Source organism: Leishmania major, chromosome 11 (genome assembly GCF_000002725.2).
Source record: "Leishmania major strain Friedlin complete genome, chromosome 11".
NCBI classification, from domain to species: Eukaryota; Euglenozoa; class Kinetoplastea; order Trypanosomatida; family Trypanosomatidae; genus Leishmania; species Leishmania major.
The window spans coordinates 334,387-356,237 of record NC_007252.2 but is presented as its reverse complement, the minus strand read 5'-3'; the positions used below and the strand labels follow the sequence as shown (position 1 = coordinate 356,237).

General features: G+C 60.9%; 4 protein-coding genes across 4 annotated transcripts; all 4 read right to left on the bottom strand.

Annotated features, from left to right (window-relative positions):
- Positions 1-2,334: 2,334 nt before the first annotated feature.
- Positions 2,335-6,588, bottom strand: LMJF_11_0870 (putative kinesin; the record flags this gene model as incomplete). Its single annotated transcript, XM_001681504.1, has 1 exon — positions 2,335-6,588. The coding sequence occupies one exon, from the start codon at positions 6,586-6,588 to the stop codon at positions 2,335-2,337; it is 4,254 nt and encodes a 1,417-aa protein (XP_001681556.1).
- A 1,963-nt stretch (positions 6,589-8,551) lies between these two features.
- On the bottom strand, positions 8,552-13,855 carry LMJF_11_0860 (conserved hypothetical protein; the record flags this gene model as incomplete). Its single annotated transcript, XM_001681503.1, has 1 exon — positions 8,552-13,855. One exon carries the CDS (start codon positions 13,853-13,855, stop codon positions 8,552-8,554), a length of 5,304 nt encoding a protein of 1,767 aa, XP_001681555.1.
- Positions 13,856-15,439: 1,584 nt separating this feature from the next.
- LMJF_11_0850 (conserved hypothetical protein) lies at positions 15,440-16,888 on the bottom strand (the record flags this gene model as incomplete). Its single annotated transcript, XM_001681502.1, has 1 exon — positions 15,440-16,888. One exon carries the CDS (start codon positions 16,886-16,888, stop codon positions 15,440-15,442), a length of 1,449 nt encoding a protein of 482 aa, XP_001681554.1.
- A 2,602-nt stretch (positions 16,889-19,490) lies between these two features.
- LMJF_11_0840 (conserved hypothetical protein) lies at positions 19,491-20,624 on the bottom strand (the record flags this gene model as incomplete). The annotated part of the gene is made up of 1 exon (XM_001681501.1): positions 19,491-20,624. One exon carries the CDS (start codon positions 20,622-20,624, stop codon positions 19,491-19,493), a length of 1,134 nt encoding a protein of 377 aa, XP_001681553.1.
- Positions 20,625-21,851: the final 1,227 nt, after the last annotated feature.

Sequence of the window (21,851 nt, the reverse complement as noted above, 5' to 3'; positions counted from 1 at the left end):
GATTTCTCCGTGTGGAAGCGAGCACAGGCGGGGCGATCGTCCGCGAAACCCATGATCCTGCGAGTACGGTGTGGGTCGACGTTGAGCCTCTTCAGCGCCATGATCTAGCGCGTCGAACGTCCGAGCGTAGAGTCCATAGACACTGCTCTCGTCTTTATACCTGGCCTGCGCCGCACTGCTTTGTGGAGGAGCAAGTCCACGGGGTCTGCGGTGGAGCGGTGGGGACGGAAGACAGACTGCTGTGGTTGGAGCGGGTCTCTCAGATGGTCGTGCAGTCGTTGCGAGGCGATTCAATCGAGAAACTGGCACAGATTGCTGGCCAGCGTCGAAGAGCGGGGCGGTGTGAGGGCGTGGGACCACCATCGGCAATGTTCGGCATCAGAAAAGGCACAAGGGCCCCTGCCCCTCTCGGTTTTCCATGCAGCAGCGACGCGGCCGGTGGTGACGCTCTGGTGCGGGAGATGTTGACCAGCGCTTTTTATGTGCCCTGCATCGTTCGTGGGATGCGTACAAGACTTACAGAAAGAAACGATTAAAAGCACAGACACACACAGACATACACACAGACACACGACCCGCGAAAAAGAAGGAAGGAAAACACCTATGTGCACCACATCACCCACACCCACGTAGACGCACCCGGTAATGTGCTCTGTCCGTTGACAGGATGTAGAAGGAGGAAGTTAACACGAGATGCAAGAGTCCCAACTGGGCCAGAGCCAGAGAAGGACAAGAGGAAAGAGAAAAACAACGCGGGGGTGGCGATAGGGGGAGAGGGGGGAGGGGAATGGAGGGAGGAAAGGAGGTTGGCAGGGTGCACATCTTCCTGAAAAAGACACACACACAGAGAAAGAAAGCAGAAAAAAGGTTTGGTTCATTGTTTCATCCTCATCCCTCCCCTCCCACACCTCATCTTACCCCCTTTTTTGCGCTCTCTATAGTACACACTCCATCGCGGTAGTCATCGCGATCATAGCCGTGCCCTTACTCACGCCGTCCCTCTTGCTCCCCCCGAGACCGCATTTGCACCACTCCGTGAGCCTTTTCATTCCGTCTATCGTCTCTTCGCCCACACCCACACCTGCCCCTCCTCGTTCGATCATTCAGCTTCTTCGCGAGAGAGGCAACACTAAAGGTGTCGTGCCGCTTACCCGGGCAATACAGTACGTTTCTGTGTCCCCTTCTTCTTGTTGTTGCGGTATACAGGATGACCGTATTTACATATATTTTTTTTCGTTTTTGAGGAGGGGGAGGGAGGGGGAAGGGCTCTTCGCCTCCGTCCACCGCGTGTGCGCGTCAACAAGGGTCATGGCAAGGCGAAAACACAAAGACAACGCCGACACCGACGGATGGGCACACACCATACGTAACCCATACCAGAAGAAACCGCAGCAGGGAAGTATAAAAGTGTGGCTGTGCCATGTATGATGCACCGGTACGCAGGGAGAGAGAGAAAGAGAGAGAGAGAGACAGGCGAGGAGTCATCCGATTCAAACAAAAAAAAAGAGGAACAATGTTCGAGTGTGTATGTGTATGTGTGGAGGCGTTTCCCATGTGCTGCAGTAGCGGTGGTGTTGGTGGGACGAGGGGGCGTTGAACCCGCGAAAAAAAAATGGAACAAGACACCCACATGTGTGCACGACATCCAAACGACCTACAAGAGAGGGAGTCATCGCAACCACAGGAAGAGAGAGAGAACGAGGACGCAGGCCTGCTGCCCACATGATCAGAGACTGTACACATGCACGCACACCTCCCCCCTTTTTCCCCTCCTCTCATCACCACCTATTTCTATCCGCGCCGCCTCCTTCCCCATTTCCATAAACTGAACAAGGGGGAAGGGGAAGAGGGCGAAGCGAGCACAACCATGGAGGGAGGGAGGGAGGGGAGGGAGCGCGCATCGGTCTAGTAGAAGCGAAACAGAAAACAAAAAAAAACAAAACCGAACATGAACCAAAACGCGTGCACGCACGACCTCCTCTCTCCACAGACGACGAAAAAGAAAAAAAAAACAAAGGAAAACGTGTAGCGGATCTCTAGGCGGAAAGCACACGCAACGACAACAACAAAAGAAGAGGCGAACTCGAAAGTGGGCAAGGTGGAGGTGGAGAGGGAGAGAGAGAGAGAGAGGAGAGGAGAGGGGTGATACTTGCGACGATGTTGAAGGACCACGCGTGAAGAGCGTTGTGCGCTCCGGAACAACGACGCGAGGAGCGCAGTTGAAAAAAGAGAGAAAAGGGGAAAAAACGCACCAGTTGCACGACCAGCGCGTGCAGCAGACAACCGTGCATCACCCCGATACTCACTCACGTCCTGTGCCACCATCGCGCGCTGCTAGCAGTGGCTCGAAGACACTTGTCCCCGACTGTTCGGCGACAGCCCATCGGAGAAGCATGTGCTGATACTCACCATGAGGTCATCCGTGAAGGAAGTGCGCGTGCGCAACTGAAGTGGCTGTTGGCCGTTCTCCTTGTTTACGCAATCGCTACCGTGTGTGTTCGGAGACAAGGTGACGTTGTACTGCGGTAACGCAGGCGCCGCTGCCGCCGCCGCGCACTCCAGCAGGCGCGCCACCGTCAGCTGTGGGGTTCTGTCATGACTCTTTCGTGCACCATTGGCAGCCTTTTTCGCGTTGTGCGCGCCCGTCTCAGGTGTGGCAGTTCGACCCTCTGGCGCGCCATTGTAGCGTGACGGTGCAGACTCGCAGCTCACGTTGAAGCTGCTGCTATCGCTGCTGGAGGACGAGATGCGAGACGAGCTTTCCGCGGAGGTAAGGGTTGCCGCGGTGGCAGTAGCATGATCTGACCGGCGCTGCAGCGGGACTCCTGAAGCTCCGGCCACGCAAGGGGGACTAACAGGAGCGAATGTAGCCTGGGATCGGGCAAGCTTGCCTGTCTTCTTATTGGTGCACTCGAGCTTCGACGATGAAGGTGCCAAACCGAGCAGGTGCAGCGCCGCGCTACCGCTAACGCGCTTCCTCTCCTGCTGGGCCTGCGCGCGTGATGGGCCGCAGTCTAAGTCGGGGCAAGATGGTATCGTGTTTGTGGCGGCGAGCTTGTTGCCTGTACTGCTGTTGCTTTGCCTCCCCTTGGCGGCATCGTTGGTGTTCGGCATGCCGCGACTGCTGCCGCTGTTCGCTGTCACCTCCGAAGACGCCCGCGCAGCCGGCGGCGGTGACGAATTCACCTCTCCACGACGGTTCGACCGTCCTCTAAGGCTAGAGTCTGCACTGTCCATAGCGAATGCAAGCGCCCGCAGCGCAGACGCATGGTTGCTGCGCACAAAGGCGAAGGAAGAAGCTGTGGCGGTGTGCCCGGCACTGGGACTGCCGACGGGCGTCTTCCTGCTGGCCCGACGCCGGGTAGCCTTCTGTGCACCTGCGCGGCGTCGCGTCGATGATGCAGCGGCGGGGCCTGAGCCACTAGCTGCCTTAGGTTTGCAAGCTGGTCCAGCGGCGGGGCCTTGTGTACGTGATGCTGAGCGAGTAAACGGGAGCGGGGCGGAGACGGACCGCTGGAGCGCTTGCGCGTGTAGTGCGCCACCACCAGAGGTCTTTTTTGCACCTGCTCCGTTGATGGTCCGAGGCGCGTGTCCGCCGACCGGTCCACTCGACGACGTCTTGTCTGCTACCGGGCATAGGCGCCTCTTGCGGCCTCCAATCGGCGCGGTCGCTGTGTTTCGCGTCAGGCCTGTGAGACTAAACGTGCGCCCGAAGGCTTTGGGGGCGTTTTTGTTGCCGGTTGCGGGGGCCCGGCCATGAGGCTCATAGCTCTTGCCCGCCTGCGGAGTTGAAGGACGCCGATCCGGACTGCTAGTGCGGTCAGTCGCCTGCACGAGATGGCCGTGACGCGTGCGAACCCCCTCCGTGCTCTCGTTCGTATCCCTCTCACTACTGCTGGTGAGATGCATCGATTCGGCGGTGGCCATCAGGTCGCGGAAATGTTCCGCGAGGTGATTCGAGCCACGAGTGCCGGCAGACCCGCAGCCGCGCAGTGGACTGCAGCTGTTGCTGCGACCGGCCCGGTTCGTCGGGCTCGGCGCCAGCGGCGGGTGCGCAAACGGCATCGGCTGCGCAGGAAAGGAGACGGCAGAGACCGATGTCAGCGGCGGCGCCTGCAGCGGCGATTTCACGGTCGAGTGCAACGCGGACTCGAACACGGTCGTCATCTGCGCGGTGGACGCGGTGGGCAGCAGCGCGTACAAGAGAGCCACATTCGCCGTCTCGACCGCGGCCACGATGGCGTTGCCACTGTTGCTGCCGTTCATGGAGGACGTGGGCGGGGTAAGTTGGGCGAGGTGCGGACGAAGGCGCTGAATAGCCTCGACACACTTGCTCAGCGCTTCGGCGTATTCAGCCTGACGGTTGAGCAGCGAGCGGCATTCCTGGTGGTAGTGCGCGGCCAGGCACTCTGCCTCCGTGCACCCTTGGCGCAGACGCGCGTTGTCTAGCAGCAGCTCAAGCGAGGTGCCCTGACGCTCGCGCAGCAGCTCCTGCCGTGTGGCGGCGAACTGCCGATCCACGTCGTCGAGCCGCTCCGTCAGCGCGGTCAGCTGGTGTGCTTGCTGAGCCTGCTCCGCCTCCATGGCGGCAATCATCTTGCGCAGGCCGGCGACGCCAATGCCGGTGGTGCCGTTGCCGTCCACCTCCCCGCGTGCGCGGCTGCCGGAGGCGTCGCTGACAAGAAACGTGGCAAGCCGCCACTGCTGCTCTCGCAGCTGCGTCTCCCTATCACGCTGGCGCTCCTGCGCCTCGCGCACCTCGTGGTAGAGGCTTTCCTTTTGAGCAGAGAAGTTCTTCAACTTAGCCTCCAGCTCAGAGAACAGCGGAGTGGTCTCAGAAAAGACAGACGGGCGAGCGGTGCGGCTGCTGAGAGACGGGCGTGGCACGCTCCCGCCCTGCAGCACGTCGGCGCCACCGATCGATATGGAAGACGGGGATACGTTCACCGACGGCGACGACGCTGCTGCACCCCCGGCTGCCGCAGATGGTGTGACGGTGCCTCGCGGCGCGCTCTTGGCAGGCCACGAGGGCAACGCTGGCACTGATGGTGTGGGCGCAGGGCTACTGTGGCTGCGATTGCCAGTGCTGAGGGCACCAAGAGGGCTGTTCGACATCGATAGCGACGCCCCCTGTCGAATGTGCAGGGTCAGCGAAGGACTCTCGCTGCCCACGGCGCCGCTCTCGGTCGCCGGCACCGCGTCAGCACGCTGGCACTGGTTACCTTCGGCGCCGCTGCTATTGTTCGAGTCGTTGCCGCTGAGCCCGCTCGTGTACGCGGCGAGGGCAGACTGCGCGCGAGCAAGCTCCTCTCGCAGCTCCTCGATGAGCGCCTCCTGTGTTTTGGCTAGTTGGCTCGAGTTGACGGCGAACTCGTTGCGGTGCGCCTCCACCTGGATCTCCTTAGCGTTCATCGCAAACTTCATCGTGTTCACCGTCTCCTCTGCGTGCTTCGTGCTCGGGCTCAGGCAGAAAAGCATCTGCGTGCGGCAGTTGCCGCCAATGCTGTCGCGCAGCAACCGTGTCAGCTTGGACCCACGGTAAGGAATAAATATCTTGCCTCCGCCCTTGCCGCCTGTCTGCCGCCGTCGCACCTTCTGCTGCACCAGGCTCTGCACGACCGCACCGAGCGCTAGCAGCGACCGGTTAATGTTCCCGCCCTCGCGAAGACGCAGGCCCATATTGCTGGTCGCGGCGGCGCGCTCAGAGCCCGCCAGATCCGCGAACTGAATCTTCGCGATCGTGACCGTCGACGTCACCGACCTCTTTTTCCGCTTCGCCGCTTTCTTCGTTGGCGAGAACTCCGTCGTCGCCTCTGCCGCGTCGGCGTCGTCATCCACCGCCGACGCGAAGCCCAAGTCGCCAACGTTGGCGCTGGTATCACTGTGGCGCACCTCTACCTCGACAGTGATGATCGCGTGCGAGCGGCTCGACTGCGCATTAGCCCCGGTGGCGGCCACAAACCGTTGCGTGTGGCCGTGCTCGATGCTCCGGGCGAAGTCCTCGAACGTCTCGGGGAAGATATGCGTAAGCCCGCGAATGTGCAGCCCGCCGTTGTTGATGCTGCCGCCTTCACCGGCATGAAAGCCGGCAGACGCAGAAGCCGTCGTGTCGGATGCCTCGCGCACCTGAAGAGGGACCCGCTTCGCTTCTCGGCCCGAGGCACCAGCGCCGCTGTTCGCCAAGGATTTCGCGCCGCCGCTGCCTTCTCCTACCGGCCTGGCGAGCAGGTCAAACACGTCCTCGTTGTAGACCTCGAGAAAGCTGCACTTGATGCGCACGCGCTTGCCCTCCTCTTCCTCCAGTCGCTCCTTCTCAGCAAAAATGTCCTGGACAGCCTGATACACAATACCCGCAGCGCTCATTGTGCTGCCAAACATGGTGTGCGTCTTGCCAGAGCCGGTGGCGCCGTAGGCGAGGATGGAGCCGTTGATGCCGTGGAAGATACCCTCTACAATGCGCTTGCACGACTGCTCGTACACCTCGATCTGCGAGGCGTGCGTGCTGAAAACCTGATCGACGGAGAACTGATATGAGCGAGTTGTGGCGCGCGTCGGCTGCGAGGCTGGCCCTGCCGGGCTCGCGTGCATGGATGCCCGTGCGTGGGCGCTGCCGTCAATAATGACGCAGTCTGGCAAGCATTTAATGCAGTTATGCACCCTCGCATCTGCGCGCTCCTTCGTGGAGAGGGGGCGGACGCGCACAACGACGCTAACTCCCTCATTGATAACAGCCTCATCACCAGCCTTTAGAGCCGGATGCAGTGACGAGTTCAATGGCGATCCACTCATGGTGTCTGTTCACGGTAGTGCGCACACGGCGAGTGAGAGAGAGATGGGAGGAAAAAACAATACAGAGGATATAAACAATCAAGGATGAATCACGATGAGGTGTGGTGGCGAAGCGAACATCCGCGGATGCACGAGAGAGAACAAACCTGAAGATGGACACGACAACAAAACAGAAACACACAAGAGAGAGATCGCCAGCGCCTCCCTCGCGTGCACACAGGCAGGCAGACAGGTAAAACGTCAAGCGAGCGAGCAGAGCGAGACGCGTGTTTCTCAGCAGCAAAAACAGGCAGAAATGACAAGCGATCACAGCCAAAGGAGGGAGGAGGGAGGAGGGAGAAGAAAAGGGCCTAACGGATGGGCTAGGTGCTACACACACACACACACACACACACACAGTGCCTGCAGTGCCGAAATGGGGTAACTCTCTCTCTCTCCCTCCCTGTGTGTGTGTGTGTGTGTGTGTGTGTGTATGTATGTATGTATGTGTGTATGTGCACGTGTAACGGTGCCCCTTTCTTGTTCCAAGGTACGACTGCTTCAAAGTGTGTGGGTGTGTGGATGTGCGTGGGCGGGTGGGTGGGAGGCGACTTTTCGTTCTCTGCTGCACAACGGAAGGCAGTCAAGCAAAATGCAAGAGGGAGGGTTGCCGGTGTCGTCGTTGCATCACCGTGTGATGCACACACGTGCGTGGTGCATGTGCGTGTGTGGTGTGTGTGTGCAGGTGTCAGAGAGAAACGGCAGGAAAGAAGACGAAGAGGCGAGATTTGCAGCAGTGCCACAGGAGGTCTGTGCGCTGTGGATGCCGGCGATAACATGGCATGTCTGCGGGACTGTCCAACCATCCCCGCTTCTCCCACCCACCCACCCCACCCCCAGCACAGACATGCTCCTCCTTAGCGCCAGCACGTTCCTCCTCAGACCACGGCAAGGGCGCCACTGTCGAGAGAAGCGAAAAAAAAGAAAACACGCACCGGATACGTTTGAGCGCACAGCGCCGGCAGCCGAAATCTACGCGTGTGTTCGCGTGTTGGTGTTGTTGCGTTGAATCTGCATACGTTGTAGAGTGCCGTGCCAGCACACAAAAAAAAAGAGAGAGCAAGCGAGGTGGAGGGCCGCACAGAAGGAGCAAGGCAGACAGGGATGGCAATGCGTCGCGAGAGAGCTTGCCTCGAATAGCAGCCCAACCTCCCCCCCCCGCCCCTCCTCTCTCCTCGGACGACATCTGCAAGTGCGTCGCTGTGCACACCTCTTTTCCCAGCCCTCCCCTCGCTTCTTTCCTCTCTTTACTGAGATGCGGCGGCAAGGCTGTGCATGTAACTTTTCTTTTCCGGCCAACGATGGATGCGCGAGAGAGACCGAGGCACAATGAGCACAGGACGCCGTCACGTGCAAGACCACATGCACCCGCGCACAGGCGCGAAAAAAAAGACGGCGGAGTGATGGAGAGGGAGAACGCTACGTGGCACGTGCTGAGGAGCACAGGCCATCCAGCAGACCCTCCCCCCCCCACACACACACACACAGGCCGGCCACACACATCATCACAAATCAACCAAAGGCAATGGCAAAGAAGACGAGATGGGCGAGGTACGCGGCGCACGGCGCTCTCAAGCACGCGTGAAAGATGCACACGTCAAACGCACACACACACACACATGCCCTCCATCTCTCTCTATATGTCTGTCTGTCTGTCTGTCTATACGAAGAGCGTGTCTCCACGCTCGAGCAAGCGTGCACGGAAACGGTGCCCGCGGGGTGCCTACGCCGGGGCACGATCGTACCGCACCCGCAGCTGATCTTTGGCGTACTGCAGCAGGTTCTCCATGTCGCACTCCAGCAACGAGGCGCCCTTCTTCACCATCAGATCGGCGCCAGTGCCGTCATTGGTGATGCGCGGTTGCGGTTGCTGCGGGAACCGACTGCAGTCCAGCGCACGGAGAGCTTCCTCGATGCGGCTGCGGACGACCCTCCAGCGCAGCTGCGCGATGGCCGTCTTGGTGAGTCCACGGAAGAGGTCATCGAGCGCTTCCTCAATGGTGAGACGTTGCAGTGCCGCCCGCTTCGCATTCCACTCCTGCGAGGCAATCGCTGAGTCACTCAGCGGGTCACAGTTGCTAGCGCTCTCCCCCACGGCTGGTTCGGTGCACTCGCGCTGCGGCATGCTGCCCTCGTCCCCCTCAGCCACTTCATCCTCGCATTGCGGCCTCACTGACGGCGAAAGAGAGACAGCAGCGCTCACCTCAGTTGACGGGGAGCGTGCGCGCTTCCTCAGCGGAGACGGCGGCACAGCAGCAACAGCAGTCGTCACTTCGTATGGTGCTGCGGAGCTGGAGACGTAATTGATGTCTGTGACACCGTCCGCGCCGCCAGAGAGGGCGGTCGACGAGGCGCGCGGAGTGGCCTGGCGGCTGCTGCCGCGGCTGCCACTGCCCGCCCCCACGCCGCCCCCGCTGACAGTGGGCACACGAAACGGGGCATTGGCGGCTACACGCACGCCGTGGTCGAGGAAGACGGTCTCCAGCAGCTTTTGCGGGTTGGCGCGCGACGTGCGCACAAAGAAGGAGGGCAAGAGCACGGCACCCGGGTAGCGGCGAAGGTCCTCGGCCCGGCTCTGCCGCTGACCAAGGCACTCCAGCAGCACTCGACTCGCAAGGTCACACATGACGCGGCACGCATCACTCTCCGGGGCCAGGGCGTCGTCTGACTGCTTGATCTTGCTGAGCAGCTCCACCACAAATCCAGCGCACTGCGTGCCGTGGCGCAGAAGCTCGCCGATGAGGAGGTGCCACACGCGCTGGAACCCAACGAACTGATTCTCCGCCTCCTCGCTCGCGTAGTACGGGTGGTGCGCGAGGAAGAGAACCAGAAATGGGATGGTGTACTCCCAGTAGCAGTAAAGCGCCGAGGGCGATGAGAGCGAGGCGCCTTGACTCACCTGTTTTGCCCGCAAGTGATCCCCGACAGTCTCCACCAGCCCACGGAGTCGGTGATAGGAGCTCTTCGAGTCCTCGCTGATCGCAGTCAGCAGCAACAACGCAGCCACCCGCATGTCGCAAGTGCGGTGCAGAAGATGACCTGCGAGCTTCGCCTGCACCGCGTGACGCACATGCGCGCTTTCTTCCACAGAGAGAACCACAGAGACAGCCAGCTCCCTGCCGATGTCCGGTGTCGGCGTCAGCAACAGCTTCACGAGCTGCTTCTCGAGTGCGATTCGACACTGGCAGCTGCCGATGCTGGCTAGCCCACGCCGCCCCGGCGCCACCGCCACGGAGGCTTTGTAGCCTTTCAGGAGCGCATCTACTGCGCATATCACGGAGTTGGCGCGGCTGGCGACACCGGTGCTACTGCCACCAGCGTCCGAGGACTTGGGGCAGCTCAGCGCCAGGGCCACCATGGCCTTGGCCGACCCATCCACGATGGCTGCAGTGACTGACATGTTGACGCTCACAGGCGAGGAGGAGAAGGCACCGCAGGTCGGCATTGTTGCCGCCGCGGCAGACGCGGTCGCGAGAGCCTTGAGCGTCGACTGTCCAGCCCTGCCGCACACGTCCTCCACAGCGGCGACAAGCAGCGAGGAAAGGGACAGCAGGAGCGCCGGTAGTGGTCCTACATCTGTTTCGGTGGTGGTCGCCGCTTTAGAGAGCAGCAGCAGCAGCGCTGCACCCGCTGCACGCGATGTGCGGTCGTCGCTGCCGCTGCCACTGCCGCAGCGCGCAAGGGCCTGGACGCTCGCAAGCCAAGCAACCGCCTTGACGTCGTTTATGAGCGCTCGCCCGCTAGCGAGGCGCTTCGTCAACTCCGACGCGAGGGAGTGTAGCGCAGCCGCTGCTCTGGTATTATAGTCAGGGACACTCAGCAGCGCCGCTAGTGTGCGCGTCGCTTGCTTTGCCAGCTGCTTCGCAGCTGAGAGGGCCGTCCCGCCACGGTAGCTGTCGTTGTCCGGTGCCAACGCTGTAGAGGCGAGAGAGGGTGGGATGGTCTGCTGCATGGGTAGTGACGCGAGCGCCATCGCGCGAAGGGTGGCGATCAGCGAGTCGTGCACAGCGGAAGTCGCGCCGGCGGTCGCGGTGGCGTTTCTGTGCGCCATAGTGGCGATGGCGGTGGCCCATCGCTGCAGCGCTTGCAACAGCAGCCCGCACCAGTTCGGCGGAGGTCCCACGGATTGTTTCGCGGCGGCTTGCAGTGCCTCTACTAGCCCTTCGGTGCTCAACACAGCGAGCGACGGCGATGCGGCGGTGAGAAGCAGCAGCGCTCGCAACGCGCCGGCGGCGACGGCCCCATCCACTACAACTTCGTCGCGGGCGCTGGTGTAGATGCTGCGGTGCAGCCGCTGCATCAGCCCTGCAAGGTGAGCGGGTTTCACGGCAAAGACCATCTGCGGCATCAGCGTCTGCTTGACAAAGGCGAACTCGTCGGCGCTGACACGACCGTGCAGCGAGCGCAGAAGCCCCTCGCGCACCTCCACCCAGTCTGTGTGGGTTGCGTCGCATGCGCGCAGCAGCGCACGCCGCACCGTCTCGTCCTTGGCGCGAAAGAGTGCGTCCCACTCTCCCTTGCTCGCCCCTGTCGTCTCCTGGAGGAAGGTGAGGAGGCGATGGATTGAGTGGATGCGCTGCTGGCCCTCGGCGGACTTGACGTCACCGTTGCTCTCCTTCACCGCGGCGTGAAACTCGAACAGCCGCCGGATGGCAAGGCGCAGCTGCGGCTTCTTCTCCGAAAGGCGCAGGAGCTGCGCAAAGTGGACAGAGTCGACGTGCTGGCAGAGGTGCACGAGGGCATCCACGTAGGCCGACACCGCCGCCGCCGCTGCCGATGCAGTGCTGGGGATGCTCGCTGTGGTCAGCACACCACCACCAGCAACAGCCTTTGTCGAGCTGACCGACGCACCAAAGCCGAGCAACGCATCACCCTCGTCGAACTCGTCCCCGCCTGGCGGGTGCTGCTGACACAGCTGCTTCTCCTCAAGGGGGTTTCTTTCGAAATCGAGCAGGGTAGGCGTTTTGGTGAGCGGAAGCGCGGCTGGAGACGTCGGCGACAACCACCGCGTCAGGGTGGCCTGAGTAGCCGCAGCGGCGCACGTGGCCGACGTGGGCGACAGGCAGGAGAACGGGGCCGGCAACAGACCCTCGACCACCGTCTCGGCTGTCAACGCTGCTGGCGCTGTTGACGACAATGACGATCCGGCGTCGATGCGCACTGCATCCAGGGCCGCGTTCGGTATCCATACGAGGCGGTATTCGCTGTACAGCCGCGTCAGCCCGTCCACCGCGGCGCAGCGGACGCGGCGGTTCTTATCAAGCGCGCGCAGGCCCAGCGTCTGCGCGAGAAAGTCGGAGGGGCTACGCGTGGGAGAGGGTGTTGCCTGCTGTCCTCCGCGAAGATCCCTGTTGTCGATGCTTTTTCGATGGGGTGTTGGCTGTAGCAGCAGCGGAGACGCCAGCGCCGCCTCGGTCACTGAGGCGACCGCCTGCCTGCGCACAAGGACATGCGGGTCGGTGAGCAGCCGCTCCCAGTGCGGCTGGAACGCCTTCCAGAGGTCCTGCTGCAGCGACTGCGCACGAGATGAATCGGCAGGTAAACCGATCGCGTGACGGTCATCACGGCCGGCGCCGATCCTCGCGTGGTCGCCGAAGCGCTGGAGCAGCATTGTGGACAGGCGGACAGCGTCCATGCGAATGTTGGGCTTGACATCGAGAAAACGATTCAGTAAAGGGCCCATGAAAACGGTTCTGTAGGACCGCACCGCCGCCTCATTCGCAGCGAAGGCAGCGCTGAGGCCGCGCAGCAGCAGTAGGCGCACCTCAGGGCAGGTGTGCTCCAGATGCGGCGCGAGAGCGGGAAGCAGCTGCTCTGCTAAGTCGACGTGCAGCTCCATCAGCGCTACGAGCACCTCCAGCACGTGTGCCATAATCTGCAGGCCTCGACGCTTGTGAGTCAGCTGCGCCTCCTGCGGCGTTTTTGCTGTTCTCATCCGTGGCTGCTGCCACCGCTGCTGGTGCGGCTCGTCCCCGTCCGTGTCGCTGCCGGGGCGTCTTTCCTCGCCCTCCAGGTCTTCGTCCTCCGACTGAAGCGCGTTGGATGCAAGCACCTCAGCAAGGCCCTCTTCGAACTCCCCCATGGCCCACGTCGCGATGGCCGGCTGCAGCATATCCATCTGCTCCAGCAGCAGGCGAGTCGTGATGAGAGCGCCACCGCTGCCGCAGTGCGCTGGCAGGTGCCGACTCTGCCGCGCGCTTGGGGCACAAGTGGAGAGGGAAGACGACGATGACGCAGACACAGACATTAGCCTTAGCGTGGGTGATGCTGCGACCAGCTCCTCCAGGAGAGGCACCAGCTGCGCCGGTGTCACAACGCTCGTGCAGCAAATAATATCGCGAAGCACCTGCGCCATCTCAGCGCAGGTGGCAGTGCTCGTCGGAGTGCCGCTGCTGCCGCCGCGGGCGCCGTTCCCCAGCTCGCCGGCCGCCGCAGAGGAGGCGCAACGAACAGCCTTGAATACCCACAGCAGCGCCTGCTGCGTTTCCTCCGACGCCAGGCTGCAGTGAGGCAGGAGGTGGCGAAAGATGTGCGCTGCGGCAGCACGCTCGATCAGATAGGCCACGCGCTGCAGTGACGGGCGCTGATGCGCCGCTGATGACGGGGACGCGTTCGACAGGGAAGACGAAAGCCTGGCAAAGCAAGTGCAGATACAACGCAGCACATCAGCGCAGCGCTCCCGCGGAAAGGGCAGTGATCCCGCTCCCGCCGTCTCGAGAGCGTCGACGGGCTGCGTGCAGTCGGTGCTGCCGCCGCTCCCGGAGCTGGTGTACGTAAGTGTGCTGTCGCCGCTGTGTCGCCGCTGTCGGTGCTGGTGCTGCTGCAGCTGCAGCTGCTCGTGATGTAAGCGTACAGAATCGCACAAGAGGCAGCTCACGAGTTGCGAAACGTCAGGGATCGGGCTCGAGAGCAGCCGAGGCGTGAGCAGTTCCTCGACATAGGTGGCCGAGAAAGGAGTGCTGCCCGGGCACGGGGCCGTTGACGGCGCCGCCAACGAAAGCCCGCGCACCGAGTCATAGACGCTCATGAGATAGGAGAGCAGACGGCTGTCTGGGGTGGCTCGTAGCTCGTCAACAGAGAGGCTGGCATGTGTGGGTGATGGCGGCGGTGGCGACACGGCCGCTGCTCTCCTTCCCTTCGCCGCTGCCGCTGCTGCTGCAGCTGTGCCCTTCGAGGCAGGCGAGCGGGACGCTGCGGGCATGGTGGTTCTCGCGGTCGAAAGGGTGAACCTTCCTGCGGTGCACGTATTTCGATAGGAGGTGGTGGCTGCCGTGTGAGCGTGTAGAATGGAGGGAGAGGGCCTTGCAGCGACGCAACGCAGTGCGGGGCGGTAAGCCTATGTTACGACAAGACTGCGTGAGAGAAGGGAGAAGCGCGTAGTGAAGGAGACAACACAACACACAGTGTGGGGTGGGTGGTTGAGCGGATGTGTGCGTGGGGGGGTGGGGGGGGGGAGTTGTGCTTTTAGTGTCTTGGCGCTCTCTGTTTTGGAAGGTCGATATACGCTCTGTGAAAGGGTGTGAGCACCAGCAGGGCTCTCTTTATGTGCAAATTTGACGTGTATCTTCTCGGTCTATGTTTGCGAACGCTGGTGAGCTAAGTTCAGCAAGGGGGTCTCTCTGTCCTTCCCTTAGCGCAAGCGCCGTGCGCGTGTAGTGCAGCTGTGTGTTGGCGTTGTCAGAAGCCAAGTGCCGAATCTGAAGGCCCAATGAAACCAATAGACACAAGAGTGTCGGAGGAGGCTGAGAGAGATGAATGGAGAGGTGTGTGTATGTGTGTGCCGTGCTGTACTGTGCGCGTTACCGATCCCTGTGAGCCTCTGTGAGTCTCCTACAGTTCTGCGGCCCACATCCCTTGCTGCGTACCCGAGGCGAGGGTGGGATGAGAAGGATCCTCGAAAAGGATAAAAATCCACGCGAAGGAGGAGAAGCAAGACACAGACAGACAGAGACACTTATCGCCGAGACAAGTCGCACAAACTCGTAAATTCACGACAGCAATGCACAGGACCGCCCCCCTCCCACACACACACACACACACACACACACACCACCGCAACATTAACTGCCGCATCAAGGCAACGCCCATGCAGCCAAATCATCTGCAGCAACGAAAAGATGTGTGTCCTCAGCGACATGCAAACGCCGCGAAAAGAAGAGGCAGAAGAGGAAGAGAAAGACGCGAGCGGCTGGCCGGGGGAGGGTGAGAGACTTGAACGAATAACAACGTATTCTAGGAGGAGTGTGCACAGCGCACAGGCACATGCAGATGAGCAAGACAGACACAACACGCGCATGCGAAACACAGCTAAACATCCTCGCTTCTCCCGTGTTACACTTTCTCGGCCTCCCACCCACGGTTGTGAGGCGTCCTTTTCGCGTTAAGAGCACAGCACGGCGCGATCCATCGTCGAGAGCGGAGCTGTTGGGGCATGGGGAAGTCCTACACAGTGAAGAAGGTAGAGGAGGTGGAAAAGGAAATTCCGCAAGGGTGCGCGCCTTTGGTGCCGCCTCTACCACTGTTGCGGGTACACCATGCAGAGCGATACCTTACTGGTGGCAACCCTGCGCTGCTTCTTGTTCGCTTCCCTACTGCCGTGGCTCGGCTGTGACTACGTAGTCTCACAAAACTTCGTGGCTGCGCGCAGCACGAGGTGCTCCGCCTCGGACGCATCACCGCGCCACTCCGCCGCCGGGGTGCCGAGGAAGCCGAGATGACCACCAACGGGGTAGCACACGTACACAGTGTACGGGTTTTCGCTGACGAGCGCGCGCCACGACGCATCGGGCACGAATCCGCCAGCCACGGTGTCATTGCGATCACCAATGCAGAGTATCGGCGTGCGACAGCGCGGCAGCCAGAGGAGCGGCTGCGCCGCAGCGTAGTACTCCTGCGGGCTGCTGAAGCCGTTGTGGCTGGCGTTGATGTATTTGTCGAAGGCGCGGATGGAGGTGAGGCGGTCGATTACCGGGCAGGGGCCCTCGAAAAGCATCTTTGAGTCCACGTTCGGCAGCTTCGCCAGCATTTCGCGGTTGTGCTTCGCGTACTTCCGCAGCCCCATGGCAAACGGCTTCTCGTAGAGGCACCGGTACAGCAGCGTCGCCGACATGCGGTCCGCTTCGATCAGGTCGTACGGGCACGTCACTGTCACGAGGGCAGAGACAGGGGTGTCCGGCACCGCGCTGTTCGGCGGCAGGTTCGACCGCAGTTCTTTTTCTGTTGCTGCCATGCCCTGCTCGCCGAGATACTTGATGAGCGTCACGCCACCGAGAGAGAAGCCGACCGCGATGAGGGGAACCGGCCGCGGGGTGCCGAGACGCTCCTGGACTTGCTTCTGCTGCAGGTAGTGATGCAGGCAATACCGAATGTCCTCGGTGAAAGTGGCGCTGAAGAGGCGCGGCACCTCCAGCGGCGTGGTTCCCATGCCTCGGCTGTTGAGCACGCACACAGCGAAGCCGGCCTCCACAGACTTGACGGCAAAGCGACGCACGTAGTTCGTCGTCGAAGCATTCAGCAGCCCCGGCACAATGAACATGAGACCCTTGGCCTGTGGCGCGCGGCCCTTACCAGAACCAGCAGCCCCGGCGAACGGAGACGTCGCCGCCGTTGCCAGGGTGGACGACGTTGGGTTGGAGGACGGCAGTGGGTAGAGGTAGTCCATGTTGACGTGCTGCCCCTCGTAGCTCTCGACCAGCTCCCGCTCATATGGTGCACGCGGGCCGCTGCGCATGGCCGCTAGGATGGTATGAATGTGTCCACTGTAGAGCGGAGCGTGGTAGCGAAGCGGCGGTTGACCCGTCAGCGGCAGCCCAAATCGCCTCCGCAGCCGGTAAGGGTCCTTCTCGTTGGCGATAAGGGTGACCTCCCGCTCGTCCGGGGGTTCGGCTACGAGTTTCCCACGCGTGAGCCGGCTCACTAGCCACCGCGGCCAGCGCGACAGCGCGCCAAACACAAGGCGTGGAAGCCAGTAGAAAAACACGTGCACAACCACATGCTTCACGGCGAAGGAGACGCGGTCTGTGAAGCGCATACGGTGGATCGAGGAAGAACAGAGCAGCATAGAAGCAATGGAAGGAAAAAGAACGCGTCAGCGTCCTGCACCGCACGCGCGACTGCCCCCCCCCACCACCACACACACACACACACACGCCTTGTCGACTCGGACGGCTCTTTCCGTTGCGTTCGCTATGTCGCTGGGGCTTATACGCGCGCCACCTCCCTCTCTGAAGACGGCGCGCCGACGCCCACACAAGCCGCACAACGAAGAAGTGTGTGAATGAATAAAAGTGAGGGGATGTGTGCGCGCGCGTGTGTGTGTGTGTGTAGGGGTGAGGGAGGAGTGTTCAACAACGAACCCCTGTGGGCTTGCTTTTCGTTCTCAATTTCCTAAAGCTCTGCGGGCGCACAGCTAGCCGCCTCCTGCTCACGAGTGGAGGCATGGCAGTAGCCGAAAGGGAAAGGTAGAAACCAAGAGAAAGAGAGAGAACGAGGAGAGGGGAAAAAGGGTGGCAGTCACCGGGCAGACGCATCGCCGATGTCTGCCTGAGAGGGTAGGGAAGAGGCGTATGGAAGCAGTGGCTCGGCAAGCACATTTTTTTCGTCCGTACGAAAGATGCCGTTGCCGATGCTCGGCCATGAAGGACATCCGCGGCGCCCCGTCTTGGCAAGACCTCGTGCCCCTCTCACGCACTCACTCACACACACTCTCTCTCTTCGGTACGCCGCTGGCACCTCTGGAGGCGACCGGTCTGGAGAGAGGAAGGACGGTTCACCTTTCCTCTGCGCTCGAAGTGCAGCGTTTTCTCGGCCGCGCACATACGTGGGCCGTGAGGCGGTTCGACTCGTTGGTCGCATGCTGAGAAGAACGAGAGGGGTGCTCAGGGGGCGGGGGAGGGCAGAAATGATGTGCTGGCGATGCGATTCTTGGGGCTACGATGAACACAGCAACACCAGCACCAACAGCAGTAGCAGCACACGCATACGGATGCGCACGGCAAGGAGATAGGGAGATACGGTGGGTCAATGAGACACGTACACGCAATGGAAGAGCAACATGATAGGTTTTCACAGGGCCTCTGCATGAGCAGGCCATCTGACGTACTTTCAGGAGAGCCATCACCGTGACTGGCAAGCAGGGTATGCGCACCATGTCTGCTGGTGATGATGTCGACATCCAGCTTTCACAGCGTCGGTAACGCTTGGCGTTCGAGCGGCTCCGTTTCTCTGCCATTCAGCATGAACACGAACGTCCCTTGGCCGCCGCCGCCCCCCCCCCGGACCGCCACACGCCCCCATCGCGTCGCGCGAAGCAGCCCCTAGACTCGCGCGTTACAGCGATGCGCCGACTCAGTCATCAGAGTACGGCCCCCGCCTCGAGCACTGCCCACCACTCGCCCCGCAGCAGCTCCTCATCATACCCGGTGGGATACGCTCGAGTCGCACGGACATACTACTCATCACATAGACGGTAAAAACGTGTGCACGGTCGCAGGTCTCTCCGACGCAGCGCCATCCAGGACCTGAACCTGTCACTGCGAGAAGTCGGTCAGTGCTGGCAGGGATAGCAGTGTGGTTGTACCTGGCCTCCCCACAAAAAAGATTGTGGGGGCAATGGACTGTAAGATGCCACGGGCTGAGGGACGTTGTGCCCCCCCCTCCCTACTGTGATCAGAGACGGCGACAACACTCCCAAGCAGCAGCAACAAAAAAGGTCGGCGCATCGCCCCTTCGCATCCGGATGCAAGCACCGTCAGAGGCAGCGGTAGTGGAGAGCGCCGCTGGCACAAAAGCCAGCGAGAGACGCATATCAGTAAAAAATGTTTCAAGGAAACTGTGCCACAGGAACGGACGTACCAGACAGGATGCAGCGGAGAGGCGGACGAAGGATGTGCATGCAAGTGGCGCCGGTGAGCCACATGCATTTTTTTTTGTGAGATATGCCTGGACGTGTGACGCGAGCAGCGCCTGGGCTGATCAGTCATTCGAGGTCGTATATGGCGTTGCGCTGCACCTCCACGATCAACCGCACCAACACCCCCCCCGCGCACGGTGACCAACGGATGCCATTGCAGCCCTCACACGCACAAAGCCAGGCACGCAGAGAAAGAGAGGTGGAGGTAGAGCTACGGACGGTGGAGCCAAGCAAAAAGCGTGATCGTCGGCACCAGCACACCATTCAAGGAAAAGGTAGATAGACCCGTCACGGACATCGGAAAAGTGAGGTTGGCAACAACTGAGAAGGAGACCAAGACACATGCATTCACAGACATCGAGAAAGAGAGAGAGAGAGAGAGAGAGAGGCGGAGTGAAAAGAAGAAGGCACTACTGGCCTGCACGTCCCTGTGAGAAAGCGGGAGAACACACACGACAAAAAAGAATCACACGAGTACGCAAAGGTCGCAGAATGCTTGGCGCAAGCGTCGACGCACACGTCTACCGTGCGCGTGCAGCGCCCAAGCTCCGTCTCTCTCTACCGTCGGCTCCATACACTCTCTGCAGCCATGCCTTCTTCCATCCTCGCATCCCACTCCACCCGTCATGACCTAGCTAGAGCACCATCATTGCAGTGGCCCACCAAGACCTCCCCTAGAGGCCATCCCGTGCACATATATATATATATATATATACATGTGTGCGTTTCGTTTTGTTTTCGAAATCGCCTCTCACTCGTTCGTCTTCGCTTCTGCAGCCTGCGTGTCGGCAGATTTGATGAAGTGAATGAGCGAGCGCAGCACGAGGTGCTCCATCTCGTTCGGCGCCTGCGTCCACTCGCTCCACGGGCATCCGAGGAACCCGAGATGCCCACCTACAGGCATCTCCACGTACACGAGCCCACCACAGTGCATGTCGATGAGGTGCAGCCAGCGCGGCGCGGGTTGTGGAGGACCATAGATGGGATCGTTGGCCACTACAACACAGACCTGCGGCATGCGGGAGTGGTGAAGGCGGCGGAAGCTGCTGGCGGCGACGTAGTACGCCTCCGCACCAGGGAAGCCAACGTGTGGCCCCGTGATGAACTCGCCAAAGTCCTGCACGGTGCGTAGCCGCTTCACCAACGGCGAGTCGCCGTCCATCAAGAGTTTCTTGTCAATATCGGGCAAGTTTTGCAATACGTTCTTGTGTCGCTCGTAGTAGGCGCGAAGTCGCTTATACAAGGTGGAGCCGTAGAGGAGCTTGGACAGCAGCATCCGCAGCGCCGCCGCACCGTCGCTCACGTTGTGTGGAGAGGTGATTGTGTAAACAGCGTCGAAACCGCTTGGCGCCTCTGCCTCGCCCTGCTCACTTACGTAGTTGGTCAAGATCCGTCCACCAAGCGAGAAGGCGACGCCGATGATCGGCACGGCACCTTTATGATGATCGCTGCTCTGCAGCGGTGATATGCGGCGCAGCAGACACTCCTGCACCTTTTCACGTGTCATGCATGCTTGCATGATGTGGCGCAGGTCCTTCGCGAAGAGCGCGCTGAAGATTTGCGGCCTCTCTAGGTGAGTGTCCGCCACGCCGCGCGAGGTCAGCACGCACGTGGCCATGTGCGCCCTCAGCAGCTGCCGTGCCATGCGGCGCACGTAGAACTCCTTCGAGCTCCCCGTCAGCCCCGGCAGAATGACGGCCAGCGCGCGGACGCGTATGGCGGCAGCACCACCGTCTGCCGCCGTGTCAGCTGCCTCCGCGTCTGTCGGCAACCACCAGTCAAGGCATGTTGAGTTGCCGTCGTAGGGCGGCAACCATCTCACGCGCCGGTGCGCGAAGGTCGATGGGCGGCCGAAACGCGCCACGGATAGTGTGCACGTGGCCATGGTGCAGCGGAGCGTTGTACCGCAGACTTGAGGCGCTGCCGCGATGCGGCACAGCCGCTGGACAGCTGAGCCTCTGTGACCCCGCCCCCCCCCAAAAAAAAAGCGGTCCCACCATGCAGGCGCGCGGCGACAATGCGCTGCTTCCGGTCGGGCCGAGAATGCGCACTCGCCGCTCTTCGCTTGGGTCGTGCGTGAAGAGGCTGACGCCGAGCAGCGCCGAGAGAACCAGCAGTGGCCACCGCACACACACACACACACACACACACACACACACAATCCACAGCCAACGCGGCAAGGCGTACAGCAGCATGTGGACGGCCACGTGAGTGCAGGTAAACGCAACCGTGTGCAGCACACGACGCAAAACAATATACGCGCCACGGCGGAACGGAACCACGCCCGTCAACGTGAAAGTTCAAGGCGGAAGTATGATGAGTTCATCGCTGTCTTCCCGTCCTCCCCTCTTCGCAATTTAGAAGGTGGTGATGAGAATGCGTACGCCGTCGCTGCACGCATGTCCGTGTTTTCCGGTGTAAGGAGAATGATATAGCAGCGAGGCCTGGCACGCCGCGGTAGAACGGTGCACGTGCGCACGCGTCTGTGCGTGACAACAATGTGATGTGCGCACGCACCTGAGGAAAGAGGAGCGAAGACAGGAGATGGCGGAACGGTGATAAGAATGGTGATGGTAGTGGTGGCGCGTGTACTCACAAAAAAAAATGAATACAGATAGGACGGCTTGCTTTCGTGTCGGTGCTACGAGATCCGTGATGACACGTGACACGTGCACGCATCAACACACGCCGACACGAAGGAAAGAAGATATGGAGAAGGGAGGGGGGGGTTCCTCGTTCTCAACGTCAACAGACGGTGAGTCCTACCCGCGTCGACAGCGAATGAGGAGGGTGGAGGTGATGACAGTGCTGGCCTGGCTTTGGCTCACAAACGCCTCGGCGCCAGAAAGAGTGAGACAAACCACTCAAACACACCGTGCCTCACCTCTCTTTCCCTCTCTTCCCGCCTCGCCCGCTCCTTCTCATGTGGAAACACGAGCGGAGTGGTCGAGAGAGAGAAAGAGAAAGGTGTCTGTGCACACGAGCACACCTGCTCGTGAGGAGGAAGAGGAGCCTGCGCGTTCGTCCACAGCAAGTCCCTTGCTATACATATATATATATATATATATATATATATATATGTATAGATATATAGATATAGATATATTTTTTC